The sequence below is a fragment of the Drosophila eugracilis genome, unplaced genomic scaffold (genome assembly GCF_018153835.1).
Source record: "Drosophila eugracilis isolate 14026-0451.02 unplaced genomic scaffold, ASM1815383v1 contig_2174, whole genome shotgun sequence".
NCBI classification, from domain to species: Eukaryota; Metazoa; Arthropoda; class Insecta; order Diptera; family Drosophilidae; genus Drosophila; species Drosophila eugracilis.
The window spans coordinates 163,972-179,557 of NW_024573060.1; the positions used below are offsets into that span (position 1 = coordinate 163,972).

The 15,586-nt window shown below is 37.2% G+C and overlaps 1 protein-coding gene and 1 pseudogene across 2 annotated transcripts; one reads left to right on the top strand and one right to left on the bottom strand.

Moving 5' to 3' along the window:
- The window catches only part of LOC121530105, a 164,417-nt pseudogene that overhangs the window by 39,896 nt on the left and 108,935 nt on the right, over positions 1–15,586 (top strand).
- On the bottom strand, positions 12,090–14,151 carry LOC108113826 (28S ribosomal protein S5, mitochondrial). 2 transcript variants are annotated; one of them, XM_041818497.1, is made up of 3 exons: positions 13,924–14,151; positions 12,659–13,212; positions 12,498–12,606 (listed from the first exon to the last, which is right to left on the bottom strand). In XM_041818497.1, exons 1-3 carry the CDS (start codon positions 14,063–14,065, stop codon positions 12,553–12,555), a joined length of 750 nt encoding a protein of 249 aa, XP_041674431.1. In that variant the 5' UTR covers positions 14,066–14,151; the 3' UTR covers positions 12,498–12,552. The 2 variants fall into 2 exon arrangements, with proteins under 2 accessions (XP_017080024.2, XP_041674431.1); XM_017224535.2 differs by having other exon boundaries at positions 12,090–13,212; positions 13,924–14,150.

Below are 15,586 nucleotides of genomic sequence, written 5' to 3' on the forward strand. Positions count from 1 at the left end.
ATCCGACGTGCTATAAATGCTTTTCCTACCTCACCTACCGCATGCAATTTGCCTGAGTCGGGCTTACCGAGCATTCAGGCTCGCAGAGAAGAAATGACCATGCAGCTCATTTGCAATATGCATTTAACAAAAAATGCTCTACTAAGGAAGGATTTCTCAGCCATGTTAAAGCAAAAACGGAATTAAAAAGTCATATCAACGCTTAGGCGGTGTGCCAGCTTCACAACGCAGCTTGGCCTTCCCCCGCCCAATCATAGGAATACTACTAAGCTACCAGCCTATTGGAACAGCACAAAAGCTAATGTGATCCTTGATATGTACAACGGCTCAAAAAATAATACCACCAGACCTGAATTCCAGACCCGCTTTCGATGCCTACAAGAAAAACTCGGCACAAAATCTTGGCTCTACACCGATGGATCAAAAACAGACGACGACACTAACTTTGCTGTTGTTGACAGCAATGGCAAAATAATCTCGGGTGGAATGCTACCCCCTTACAACTCCATCTTTACTGCGGAAGCCTTCGCCATATTACAAGCCTGTCTCTTTGCCACCAAACACTCGGGACACTTTGTAATCTGTACCGATAAGGCTATCGGCTAAGGCTATTCCACCTTATCTTTATACGGAATTGGGGACAAACCGATCCCACAATCGTGGAGACAAGACGGCTTTCTTCTTTTAATAATATAACCCTTGTATGGACGCCCAGCCACCAAGGTATCCATGGTAACGAACTAGCAGACCAGGCCGCAAAGGACATGCGGCTAAACCATCCTTTCTTTTTACTCCTTTCAACAAGGACTTAAGAAATCGTATCCGTCTCCACCTTAAGGACAAACAATCCAGAGAATGGGACCTATATGACCACCGATATTTTTCCATCAACAATACCTTCACAAAAATTTCTCTGCCTGGGCACCTTGGAAAGCGGGCATGTTCAACATTCATCTGCCTTCGTATCGGGCACACCCGTGCAACACACGAACATATCCTTAATGGAACACCACGTCCCGTCTGCCGTTGCGGCGAACACCTCGAAATTGACTATCTACTCAACTCATGCCGTCTTCTGGAGAGCGTCAGGTCCCTGATTTTCGGCCAGAAAAAACCCTCCGATAGTTTAAATATAATTTCACAAGAAACCATTATGAACTTTTACCATTTTGTCATTAGAACCAACCTAAATATTTAAGTATCTTTAATTTAATAATTTTAATCTCGAGTCGTAGGCCCTAGCAGCTAGTACTCTTTAAGAAATGTATTAGATTTAGAATTGTATACTAGATTTAATTTTGTTAAATAAATAATAAATAAATAAAGATGTACATTTTGTAAAAGCTGATGATAAGGACGTACCGATAATCATAAAAAATTCATTTCAAAAAATGATCCGTTTAAGATCAAAAGCCTTTGCGGACCCTAACGAGTCCCTCCCGTATAACATAAACACGGTTGCCACAATCCCAACGGATGAGGAACCTATTTATTCAAAAATGTACCCCTACGCTCAGGGAGTATCGGATTTTGTCAACACTGAAGTTAAACAACTTCTTGCTGATGGCATTATCCGACCGTCAAAATCACCATACAACCCCCTCTGGGTTATAGATAAAAAGGGTGTTGACAAAGAGGGCTACAGGAAAAAGAGGTTAGTCATTGATTTTAGGAAACTAAATAAAAATACCGAAGACGATAAATACCCGATTGCTAATATTTCTGTAATACTGTCCAATTTGAGAAAGGCCAAATATTTCACGACATCGGACCTTAACTCGTGATTCCACCAGATAGAGCTGGCGGAAGAAGACAGAAAGAAAACGGTTTTTTTAATAAACAATGGAAAGTACGAATTCTGCAGACTACCTTTCGGGCTAAAAAACGCCCCAGTATCTTTCAAAAGGCAATTGATGATGTTTTAAGAGACGTCATAGGAAAATTTTGTTAAGTCTGCATATATTACCTCATAATATTTTCTAAATCAAAGGAGGATCACATTAAACACGTCTGTTTGTACCGCCGGTATGCGCTTGTCCCAGGAGAAATATAAATTTTTTTTAAAAAAAGGGTTGAACACCTTGGCTTTGTAGTGTCATGAGGGGGTATTAAAACTTCCCCAGAAAAGTTACAAGCCATTCGAAACTTCCAGCCACCGAAAACATTATTTAATCTTAGATCATTTTTGGGGCTTGCTCGCTTATACAGACATTTTATAAAAGGGTTTGCTACCATTGCTCGTCCTCTCACGAACATTCTAAAGAGCGACAATGGTAAAGTAGGTGCGAATAAGACTAGGAATCAAGATAAATTTATATCTCGTCCAGAAAGAGGCCTTCGAACGACTGAAGCACAATGCCACGGTCGTTAATACCCCTGGCAAACAGAACCTAGTGGCGGATGCTCTTTCCCGCCAACATTTAAACGCGCTAGAGGATAGTGGTGACTCTAACCCCGCCACTATTCACAGTGAAGAATCCCTGACATATACCATTGAAACAACAGACAGGCCGGTAAATTCCCCTCGACAGTCTTTAGATATTCGAAATCTCTTGTAATTGACATAGCCGACAAATCAGAGCAACTCGAAATAGCTGTGACTGAACACAACAGAGCACATCGCGCGACTCAAGAAAACGTTAAACAAGTACTATCAGACTACTACTTTCCCAAAATGACAAAGATTGCTACTGAAGTAATAACTAATTGTAGAGTATGCTCGAAAGGGAAATACAATCGTCATCCTAAAAGACAGGCTATTGCTAAAACACCCATCTTAACCTACGTAGGAGACATTTTACACGTCGATATTTTCTCTACGAACGGAAAATTTTTTTTACCTCCGTGGATAAGTTCTCTAAGTTTGCCTCCGTTCAACCCATCAGCTCGCGATCAATTATAGACATTAAAACACCGTAACTTCAACTAGTCAATCTGTTTCCAAAAATAAAAACCCTATACTGCGACAACGAACGTTCACTTAATTCCGAAACTATAAAATCAATCTTAACAGGGAATTTTGGAATTAGTATTGCAAATTCCCCCCCTCTGCATAGCACATCAAACGGGACGATAGAACGTTTTCATAGTACACTAGTTTTCAGGTAGGAGACAGAGTTTGTTTAAAAAAGAATAAACGGCTAGGTAACAAGTTATTACCACTTTGTTCCGAGGAAACCGTTGAGGCAGACCTAGGGACAACGGTTTTAATCAAAGGGAGAGTGGTCCATAAAGACAACCTAAGATAGGTTTAGATATAGAAATTAGTAGTGGGCACAATAGAAATACACTATTAACTATAATACTATAAACATTCCGCATTAATAACTGAATTGAAAAACTAAATTACAGACATAACTTTGAAAAGTAAATTTGTTGAGCCCGGTTATTTTTTATAACACTGATATAAAAGTGATAAAGAATGAACACCTTACAAATGTCAGTGTGACAGATGTGCTGGCGGTGTTTAAAGTAAAATATTTCAGACAAATAATCTTTTGTATTCTCTAGTTAAGTTCCCAAAACCGAAACTCGTTTTGCCCAAAATATAATATGTGTCCCGTTCAGCGTAATAACGTAACGTTGATTTAGATCAACACAACACGATAGCCGACTGCGGGAGCGAATTCTGGACGTCTCTAACTGCGAGATAGCCTTAGGAACAACCTTGAAGAATTCAATATGCACACCCATAACCGGTACCAGTGTTATTGATCCTGGTTAAACAGAATCCATCCATCCATATCCTGCCTTTGGATTCGCTGGACGAGGACATGCTAATCGTCAATGACGCTGCTGCAAAAATAACTGGCGGACTACTGACCTGATACGTCATATCACCATGGAGTTCTGAGAAATGGACTGACCGTGACACCCATCGCTAAAATCTGCATTATTGAGTGGGCCTACCACCGTCCCATTATTGAGATGCTTTGACCTCTTCTTGATCTGTCCCCGAAATAACATGAAGACAAAGACGTAAATAACTTCGACCTAAAAATCGGAGACCTCAAAAACTCAAAAATGAAACCGGTCACAAATTAGACCGAAATTATTTAGGACCCTTTAAGGTCATAGGTATAGACGATAGGAATAATGTTAAAATCATAGACAATAAGAAAAAACCAGATAGTAAGCAAAGATAATACAACATAATTAAATAAATATATATGTATATGTTAGAACATACAAAGGTTTCTTATATCCTTTAATTAATTCTTGATTTCTTTTAACTTAATATTATTTTAACACAAAAAAAAAATTTGTTAATTAAAAATAAGAACCCACATAAAAACAATTTAACACCCAACATATATGCATCATCATATCATTCCATACTATTTCATTCAATTTTGTTTTGACTTTATATTTATTCATTTACAACTATTTTAGAATGACTTCATAAATATACGTCATTCATTTTAACGGGGGAGGTGTAGCGAGCGGAGTATATAATTTTAATTATATTTTTACATACATTATATATGCCCATACAGACTAACACATTCCTTCTCAAGTGTCCCGCCAACGAGCCGGCCCTAAAATGCTGATCATGCATTCCCACGCAGACGACTGGCTCTTACCGTCTCGTGGTATATATACTCCTATCGCTGCTCACTTCAGCTTTTTGCTTTCAAGAATAAATGTTTGCGAATAAAAGTTCAGACAACGTATTATGATTTATCACAATATTACACCGTTCTTTCATTAAGTTTGCGAAAGTCGATTACTAGTCGCATGTTTTTGTTGCATATTTCATCAATTCCCTTGTCTACTATCCATATTGGATTTTCGAATTATGCCATTATTCAAAAGTTTTTGAATTTCTTTGTTGACAAAATCAGTATGGGTACAGTTTGACATAAATGGGCTCTTCATTCTCTGTTCTTATGGTGGGTACCACTGACGTGTGGCAGAGCCTCATTAGGGGCTGCAAAGGCCTTTTTTCTGATCTTTAGCATTTTTATGAAGGCGTCTCTAATGAAAGGGCGTGCACTAGAGAAATCTACGTTAGTAAACTTGACATCAGCGAAGCGATGCTCCCGTGTTTACAAGGAATTTCTTAACGTTCCCCGCTACTCTCCGTGTGAGATAGGGTAGCAGGGAGTTTGCTCTAAAAAATTAATTGCATCTGAATCGTATTCCTCAATGGCATCTTCGATTTTCGATGCTGCATTGGAGGCTACGCTGGCATAATTTTTTCCTGCCTGTTCCTCATTGATGTGGTTAACCCTTTGGTTCTTTTGTATGTTCGTTCGGTCAGACGTAGCTGTCATCCTATTCTGGTAAGCTGGTGCTGAGGGTAACATCCTAGAACAGGATGGGTCAACATCCATAGGTTCCTGTTGGGGCCTATTGTTGCGCGGTTCAGAATAAACCTTCGCCTTGTGTTGCCTACTAAAGTGCGGTTTTTTGTTGGTGCCAAATTATTGGCCTGGTTGATCTTGTCCTGCTGACGTTCTGGCGTCTGGGGAGCTGGCTTACGATCCTTATTCTCTGGACTTCTTGCAAACGTTGTTGCTAAGATGTACCTCTCAAGATTGGATTCGACTTCTTGTGCCAAGGCGAGGGCCGTCGGCATGTCTTTGGGCTTTGCTGAGAAGAGCACATCTGTAAAGTTGCGTTTGAGCCCGGAGATGAACACTCGCAAAGCATCTTCGCGGAATTTGTCCCACAATACTTTTGCCATAGCAGCTTCGTAAGATATGTTGACATTGTTTGTTAATAAGGTGAGTTTCTTTTCGACCTCATTGTAATAAGGTTAGCCCTGTCTTAGGGTGCCCAATTCCTGCTCGATGACATGCATCGGTCGCTTGTCCAAGCGTCTTATAATCGCTACAGCTGCTTGTCGCCAAGATACGTAAGACTCTTGCGTCCCCGCAAATTCTGGCAGACATTTTACGGCATCTAAAGGCTCGTTGCATTGTTTGGTATCGTGTATTTCTATGTCTACAAATGCTTTTGCCTGAGTGGTCGGGACTGGTTATGACGCTTACTGCCGCTACTTGCCCGGGCAACTCCTCAATTAGCTGCCTAAGCGCTTGCTCTGTGAGCTGATTTTGGGCGGCCTGTTCTGCAAGCGCAATGCAAACGGCGGCCTGTATAACGAACTGGAGCTGTTCGGAATCCATGTTTGTAGGCGGCCTGGGGGGCAGCAACGTACGGGTGAGATCTGGTTCTGTTCTTCACTCTCAGACCCCTGGGTCACTTGAGTATTGTCTATTATCCCTATATTGCAGGAAAGGGGAGCTCATGTGACGCGATAAAGAATTTTAACGATAAAGAATCCCAAATTGTTGAAAGAAAGATTCATGTCTTTGCATTATTTATTATTTTTTTATATTGAAGGCATAGATCGCCCACGGGCAGCTGAATTTAACTGCACGGAATTCTGCGCGCGTATGCAAAAGCGCTACACAAACAATGTACGCGGCGCAGTATGAAATTTATATTAAGCACACAGTGAGAAAAAAGAGTCACTGAAGTATTAGGCAAAATAACAATTCGTCATTACACACAAAAAAATTATAGGGCAAAAATAAATTTTACTACGCACTATAACTTATGTGTTTATTATTTATTTCTTTGTTAAAAAAAGATCTTTCAGGGAAAACAATGTGCAATATTGTTATATTTTTAAGTTTTAAATATTGGGGTTATTGGTAAATTTCCTCCACCGGACACAATAAGAAATAAACAAACTACGGCCATCAATTTAAATATTGAGATTTTTCTAAAACCCACTTTGTTTATTTGTACCTTTTATTTTGTTCCACATTATCGTAATAGGGACAGAATTTAATGTGTGTGGCCCACTTACATTTTCTGTGAATTGTGTGTGTATTTTTTCAGCTGCGTTACGCAGCCATCACTTTTTATTTAATATTGTTTCGTCCGGTAGGGTAAATAGATAACACTATTTGAACTCAAATTAATATATTTCTCCTACGAAGTTCACTCGGTGAGTATTGTCCTTCTGAGAGATTCCCTCGCAGCCGTCTCCGTGTAGGTTCTCGGCTGGCTGTTGTCATCTATCGACGAATTAGGATGATTACGATGGAAGGGTGACTGTCCTTCTTAACCTGCTGGACTCAGTCAGAGTTGGAATAATAAAATGTTTACGCTATGTTTGCCGTCTGTGCACGAGCGTCCGGCTTTGTCGGCAGTTTGGCAGGCGCGAAAATGTTGACGTAACTACGGTCAAGTACTCTGGTCTTGCTGACTACAGTTAACTTATATATAAATGAAATAAATTTTACAATTTACAAAAATTTAAAAAAAACCCTTCAAAAAAATAAATAAAATTTTAAATTTAAAAAGGGCAGCTTAATTTTTAGAGAGTTGCAACATACTCCCTCAGCTGTTAACACCCAACTAGAAGTGATCAGACCTGCCAACTTTACTTCATTTTCCAAATTTTCAATCAATTTTCCTAACTTTAAATGCTTGCGAATTTTCCTCGTTTATGATTTTTAAACACGCCCGGAGCCCCCTTAAACAGGTAAAAATTTCATCAAAATCGGCCCAGCCGTTTACGAGTCTATAGCAAACATACACGGTCATTTATATATGTATAGATTTAGATTTGGTGAAAAGTTATGTAGTTGGTGAAGACTTATTCATTTTGCTGGTGATAATTTACAAGTCGCCACCTATTTTCAGAAAAAGCATGTTGGGTAACTGATTGTGACGTCACCGTACATGTGAGGCCTTATAACCAACATTATAAAAAGCAAAATAATGTTCCGATTTGAAAAAACTTTTTAATATCACTTCATATTAACAAAAATATGTTATTAAAGGTCAAACCAATATTATTATTATTATTAATATTATGGACGCCACAGTTTTCTGCGGTTTGTGGGCGTTGGATGCTGTAAAGAAGGGACCTCAAGAATCTGGCTGCTTAATCTCAATGGATGGACGGATGGACGGACATGGCTTAATCGACTTCGCTATTGATACTGATCAAGGATATATAAATGTCGCAACGTGATTCCTAGTATTCGTAGGCGAGTACATTTTCAAAGGCAATATGAATTCGGGAAATTACACGCTTCTGTTTTGATAGATGATATTGAGCGAAAAGCACGGCAGCAGAGGCAGAGACACTATGCTGCTGAGTGAGGTCCGATCGTAGATATCAAGAATCTTGAATAAGACAGAGAGGACAATGTTTTGAGGACTCGAGTGAGTATGCGAGCGCCAACGACACAACACGGTGTATGAAATAGTCAGTTGAGCTTAATGAGTCTACGCTATCGCGGAGAATATAATAAAAGATGAACCAAGTACCCTGGGCGCCGATATATATATATTATATATGTATTTACAGTGCTTCTACTATTGCCAGTAGCTCTGCGGAGAACACTGAAGAGTAGTGTGGTAGGTGATAAAGTATGATGCATTCAGTTTCGCTTGTGATTGCCAGGCTAGTGATGCCGTTTTCTTGAGATCCGTTAGCGGTATGTCTATTTTTAGAAGGCTTGTGTTCCAGGGCGGTGTGGTTTGTGTAGATGGTGTTAATTGTTTAAATTGGTGGACTTGTGAGTATTCTATAATACGATATGTTGTTGATTTGTATTGTGGACGTTTTGGCGGGCGATATGCTTTGAACATTTTAATTATTGGTGGGGCTTTGGCGTTAACTGATTTTTGACATATGGAACTCTCGTCTGTCTTCTAAGGCGTCTGCATTTGCTTCGCAAAGTATGTTATTTGTTGGGGTGGTTCTGAAGGCTCCGAGGGCAGTTCTAAAGGCTTTGTTGATTGTTGACTTTACTTTGCGCAGTATTGTGTAGATTGGAAGACTGTAGTCTCCTTTTTAGACGATGGTTGCTTTTGTTACGTTTAGGCGTGTAGATGTGTTGCAGTTAAACATTGCGCTTGAGGGACAGTTTTAGGTTGTTGTTTAGTAGTTCCGTGTGAATTTTCCATCTATATTTAGGATTTTTAATGATGTTACTTCTAGCATTTGCGTGTTTCCTGTTGTTATGGTGGAGTTACAATTATGTTTTCTGCAAACATGGAGGTGTTTGCCTTTTGTGGTAGATAACATGGCTCCGGAGTATTCTGCCCAGTGTGTAATAGTGGATATTATCGGATTTAGGTTTTTTTTGTTATTTAGGATTTTAGGATGATCTGCTAATGTTCGGGTGAAGTGTGAGTTTTTCTGATACTAATATGCAATCACAAAATGACCAAGGTGAGTGGGGAGTCTTGAGAAATGCCGTCTTGCATTGGTTGAAAGGAGGAGATGCCAGAGTCACTGTGCATTAGTAGTTTTCTATTTGTCATGCAGATTCGTACGTAGTTAATAATTTTTGGGCCAGTTTTCCAGGATACAAGTTGGTCAAGTATAGAGTGGATGCCAATTCTATCGAAGGCCTTTGCGAAGTCTACGGATATGATAAATGCGTGGTTTTTTCTTCAGAGAGCTCGTGCTAAAAGGTGGTCTATGAGTAGTAGACTGTCTATATGGAATAGTTTGTCGTTTATTACAAACCACCACAGCCGTTTTGCTATTATTTTGTCAAGTAGTTTTGCTAGGTATAAGTTTAGTGAGATCGGACGGTAAGCAAGATTTTGTCTGTGTTTGGTTTTAGTATCAGTATTATTAAGCTATTTTTGTATATTTGTGGAATGTAATTGTTTAGTATGGCGTTTTGGAGGTTAATAATTCTGTTTTTTTGTTGTTTTAATGTGGTTAATGCTGCTGAATATTCTATTGCAGTGCTGCTGAATTACTTATTGCTGGTTTTCTTTTTCGGTTGCTCTTTTTCTAGGAATATGTGAGAGATTAATAGTATTGCTGAGTGACGTTTGTTTGTGATTAATAAAGGTGCTTGAAAAATTGCTGTCGGAGGAGGTTTCTGAGAAATTAATGCAGAAGAGCTGAGCAATTTCAACTTTGTTATTAGTGTTTTGTTTTGTGGATGGGTTGAATATGTTGCTCCAGACGTATTGTCCGAAAAGTGAAGAAAAGCCCCGAGGTATTTTGTCCAAAAATAGTTGCGGAAATTGAGAACGAATTTGGCAAAAAATATTGCACAGGTACAGTTCGGAGCACTTTGCATAACCATAACTTTAATAATCGAGTTTCTAGAAATAAGAACTTAATTAGTGCTAAAAATAAGTTGGCACGCGTAAAATTCGTCCGATTTCGGTCTGGAACGACGTTATATTTAAGGACGAATCCATATGTTATATATTTGAGTCCCATGGGAGGAAATATGTTTTGCGGCGTCCCAACAAAAAACAGAAAAGCAGCGGCTAAGCACGGCGGTGGTCCTGCTATGGTTTGGGCCTGTATGACTAATCATGGATGCTAATAAATATTGAACTATTTTCAAAGAAAATTTGGTGCAAAGTACAGAAACTTTGGGAATAAATGATAGATTCCGATTCTACCAAGGTAAAGACCCAAAGCGCACTGCTGGCAATGTAAAGCTTTAATTGGTCTGGAACTTCCCCCATGTGGTAAAAAAAACCAGTACAGTCTCCTGACTTAAAAGTGATAGAATATTTGGGAAATATTATATTTTAGTCATGTCAATTCGGAAAAAGCAAATTTCCAACAAAAATGAACTGAAAGGAAGAATGGCTTGAAATTCCCGTGGAAATAAAAAAAAAATTGGTCAAATCCTTCAAAAATCGTTTAAATCCGCCAAGAAAAATAATAGAGGTCAGACCCATTATTAATTGCGTCTGAAGTACCCTATTTTTTAGTTAGTATCATCACATTTTTTGATATCTCTTCTAGTTTAGTAGCGGTGTCACTCTTGCACTAAATACGACAAATATTTCGGGTTGTTATCTTATTGATATACAAGACGCTGGATTCTGTCCAAGTTTAAGGGCACATGGAATTCAATTTTGACCTAAAATGTATTTATACATAAATTTATTAATTTTATCTTCCGTAAGGACCATTAGACCCACTCCACCTGCAGCTATACACCCATAAACTATCACATTCTTGCCAACGTGCTTAATTGGTTGGGCTCAAGTTTTTTCCTTCATGGCTTCATTTGCCTTTCGTCATAATTTAAAAGGGCCGTCGAGACCTTAATTATTAATTTTTGATTCGTCACTAAAAATACCGTTTTCCCAAAATGAGTCCGGCCTGCTTACATGCGATCTCCAAACACATTTTTTTGTTATAATCAACGGTCAATGGTTCTTTACGAGCACCTCTACCATATATACCCGCATTGTACAGGGTGTTTCCGATGGTTTGGGAGCAAACTTTTCTTTTGAAAGCTTCTCTATGGTTTATAGAATTGTTGTAGATGTTGTTCAGAGATTTTGTAATGCTGTAGTTCTTTATGCCAATTGAGTGGTGCCAATATCTTGGACCTTCCATCTTTTCCATGTTCTAAGTTCTTCAGTTTACGTGTTTTTTTATCCCACTTTGGATACACCTTTAAGGTGACTTGTTAATTATTTTACCAATTTCGGGATAACTGCGATTCTCCAAATATAATTTTATTATTGTTTTTTAATGTTCAGCATAGCACACCGAAGCTTCCTCCGAAGTAGAGTTCAAGAAAGAATCGCGGATTACCTTTGCTTTCAAGTCAAGAATAAGAAGTGTACGACTAATTTTTGTGCGTAAAAATTATTTGTGATATTAAGGAAATGATCTAATAAACTTTTAAAACTTTTTAATATTATGTTTTAAATATTTGCTCGAATTTTTTATCTTTCATTTGAGATATTAAGGAATAAGCTTGCAACTCTTGGGTGTACGAATAAATTATTTGCTGTGACACCGTAGGTCGAGGTGATTTTTCCTAATGCACTGAGTAAATGCTTGGCCATAAGCTTTGAGCGCTCGCGGGCCTATTTTTTTTTTTTGGAATTGGTAAACCTTTTCTTTCTCTCTGGGCACAGCTGCAAGCCAATACAAAAGTGTCACTATATATGTACACGTTTTGTGTTAGTAAATGCTCTGCAGTTAGACGTATATAAGCACCCCTTATTTAAAGTGTAAAACAAAACGTAGACCCACATACACACATACATATGTATATGCATGATGACTTAGGTTCTTTTATCGAGACAGGATTTAAAAAAAACAATGAAACTACATTTTAATATTATATACATATATTTACGTTTTCTTCAGTTGCTCATATAAATTGACCAGTTTATGTAGTCGGATACTAGCTTGGTTCCGAAATTGCTCTGATTTAATTTGATGCAGATCGTGTCCTTTTGTATTCACATAGAATGGCGAAATGTTTTTTTTCTTTAAAACAATTTTATTTCCTAATGTGAAATGCATATAATCAATTTCGTGGTTGTTAAGAGGGAGAGTTGGATTATAAAATGGCGTTCCTTTCACTTCAGTTAATCTATTTCTCGCCTTTTGCTGCTCAACGATGTTATAATTTGTTTCATTTGCAATACTTTGATAAGACCTTTGGGACATAAGACCAATAAAAAATGCCTTTACAATATGCTGCAAGTTCGTAGATCCCTCAATTTTGGCGTATAAATCTTGTATACCTATTACTTTACAAATTGTTTGTATTGCCCGATGGCATACTAAACCATACCCATTAGGTTTTTTAAAACAATAGATTTTGGTTTTTCCGAAAGCTGTACGAAAGTCATGATAAATAGTCCTATTTTCACAAAGACTTATGCTCACTAATTTTTGTGCCGCTCGATTTTTCGCCTTTCTAAGAGCCGTTCGAACATCTGTTGCTTTTACAGTAGCAAATCCAGCCAAGCCGTTACCGTTTCCCGTTATGGATAAGACTGAATATCTTCTTTTCCTTCCCATATTTCCTTTCATAATGAACACAATTTTGTTTTCCAAAACCCGAGTGTCGAATGATATAAAATCCTCCTCGCCAACAGCTTCAGGCGCTCCAATACTTCGCCCAGGCATTTTGCTTCCAGACCAACCTCTGTCTATTGGATTTAATTTTATCAATCTAAAATTTCCAATTGAATCACGAAATTTCATGATTCTATTTTCTCTATCAGAGTTCTCGACAAGTTTCTGATGATAAATGAGTTCACTTCCACGTATGACGGGTGAATTTAATCCAGGCCAAATGCGACCACTCATCCCAAAGCCGATAGTTTGGCCTTTGTTGAGATCCTTTGCAATTTTCTTTCCACTTCCTTTCCCACGACCCCTTTTTTTTCCAGCATTGCTTACTGCAGTTACTCCACGCCAAATGTCTTCAGCAGGTACTAAAACGAAAAAAAATCACAGGTTTAAGTCAGGGACCAAGCTAAGATGTTCTGAAATATAAATATAACATTTCCCAGAAACACACGTTACTCCGTTACCGATTTCAGCACCGTATGTTGCTAAACTTATCATTTTCTTACAGGCATGTTTGTTAATTGACAGTGTTGTCCCTTTTCGTGCGAGGTGTTAATAGTTTTGAAATATTGTTTGGAATTAAATAGGTTTAAAAAATATTTAAGTATAGACAAAAAACGAAAATATTTATGTTCAATCTAAAACTTTGACCTGAATATAATAAATATGGATGGATTTTTACACCCGTTACTCGTATAGTAAGAGGGTTTACCAAATCCGTTTAAAAGTAAAGTGGATCGCAGCTTATTTCGTGCAGCTACCAAAAAAAAAGTTATTCCTAATTTGCGGTTTTTTTTCTTTTAATTTTATATAAAGTCCGAATATATATGTCTATGAAAAGATAATTAAATATGCTTTTTATACCATTTTTAATTTTGTTTTAACCATTTTATTTGGGGTTAAAGTGGGATAAATAAACTATGTACTTATGCTTGGCATGCACGTATGTATGTATACTGGTATACATACATATATATGTACTAATGTACATGAATATGTATGAATGCACAAGCTTTTATTTCATTGAAACTTAAGCCGCTTTAAATTAACGCAACACCATTTATTTTTACACTTACGTTTGTTAAAAAAACTAGTATTACGTAAAGCGGCGTAGTTAGGTATAATAAGTTGCTTTAAAAATAGGTGTTTGCCATGAGCATTCGCCAAAAGCCTATTGCACGCTGCATTGAATAATCGACCAACTGACACATAACTCATTTTGAACAATTCTTTTTAATATAAAGTATTTGGATTGTAAAACACATGTGCTATTTAACTCAATTAGAAAAGTATATAATTTTTGTCGAAAGTGGAACAATAAGAATAAGTACAAGACTTTTTTTTATAAGATTAGCGCTATACTTTTTAGATGTGAAACGTCCACAGCTCATTTATATACACTTCTGGTCCTGGGTTAGACGCACTCAGTTTTTCAAACAAATTTGTTTTATATTTATTTTTTTAATGATTATTGAAAAAAAGTGAATATGCAAAAACCTTGGTTATTTAATAATAAGCAACTTAATATAAGGCACATTTTTCTTGGTTAATAGAATAGACGCACTTAGCTTAATATATTTTTTTTAAAGTAACTTTTTTTAACTTAAATTTGTAGTTGGTGTTAATATTTGATTTATTAGAAATAAAAAAAAATATTTCAGCAATGAGTACTGCCTTCTTTGTTACCAATAACTTCAAATATCCTGTCCATCATAAAATAATACAGGGAATCTATGTATTTCAACGAAATCTCGCTCCAAGCACGTTTAATGGCTGCAGTTAATATTTCCTTATCTTCGTATTGCTTTCCTCCTTCGTATACCTTCCGCGTTAGCCAGCCCCAAACATTTTCAATTACGTTAAGACCGGAGAATATGGTGGCCAAGTCATGATATTAATGTTTTTACATCTAAATTAAAACGTTTTTCATCAGTAAAAACAACAGAACGCCAATCATTAAGCCGATTGTCAGATTGAACATCCCACGTCATGTATTCTTTCGCGAATCGAAGCCGTTTTTCTTTGCGTATTGCATTTAGTGGAGGTTTTTTCTTGATATTTAGACGCTTTAGGTGGTCTGCATTTCTGATTGTACGCTGAACAGTTAAAAGGCTTGCTTTTACTCCGGCTAATTCCCTAATCTTAGCTGCGGACTTAGTCGAATTTGATGCAATTCTAACAATTTGTCGTACTGTTCGTTCAGAATGTGCTCTTTTTTTCCTTTAAAGTTTTTTCCATATTCCTCTGGATCTTTTAAATATCTATCAACAATCCTGGAGCTGCGATATATCTTTTTGGCAATTTTTCGATTGGACAGTCTTTGCGAGTGAAAAAAGTCTACTTTTTGTCGTTCTAATAAGCTTATAACACCAGATTTTCCCATTTTTACTTTTGATATAGCTCTAAAACAATTTATTTGTTTATTTTTAATATTTTCTCAATACAAACAACTGTACTTGTTTACGCAAGACAATGAAATCTAAAGTGCGTCTATTTCAATGACCAACAGAAAACACGCTTTAGAAATTTCTGATATCTTCGAAGGTACAGTTATTTTTTCGCAAATCAACCAGCTGTGAGCACATATTTTTCGAACAAGATTCGAACTCTGATAAAAAAAGCTTTTTGGACAATTAGAATAAGCATTATTATAAATATAGCATTTTATTTAAAATAAAAGTTGGTGCGTCTAACCTAAGAACAACAGTGTATATTAATTAGGATTAAATGGCAGAAATA

What these genes read in the sequence shown, in the direction of transcription:
- LOC108113826 (XM_017224535.2), bottom strand. Translation starts at nt 14,065, where the DNA reads ATGAGTTATGTGTCAGTTGGTCGATTATTCAATGCAGCGTGCAATAGG. An exon ending in TACTAGTTTTTTTAACAAAC is followed by an intron (nt 13,213 to 13,923) that starts GTAAGTGTAAAA and finishes TTTTCGTTTTAG; the next exon opens with TACCTGCTGAAGACATTTGG.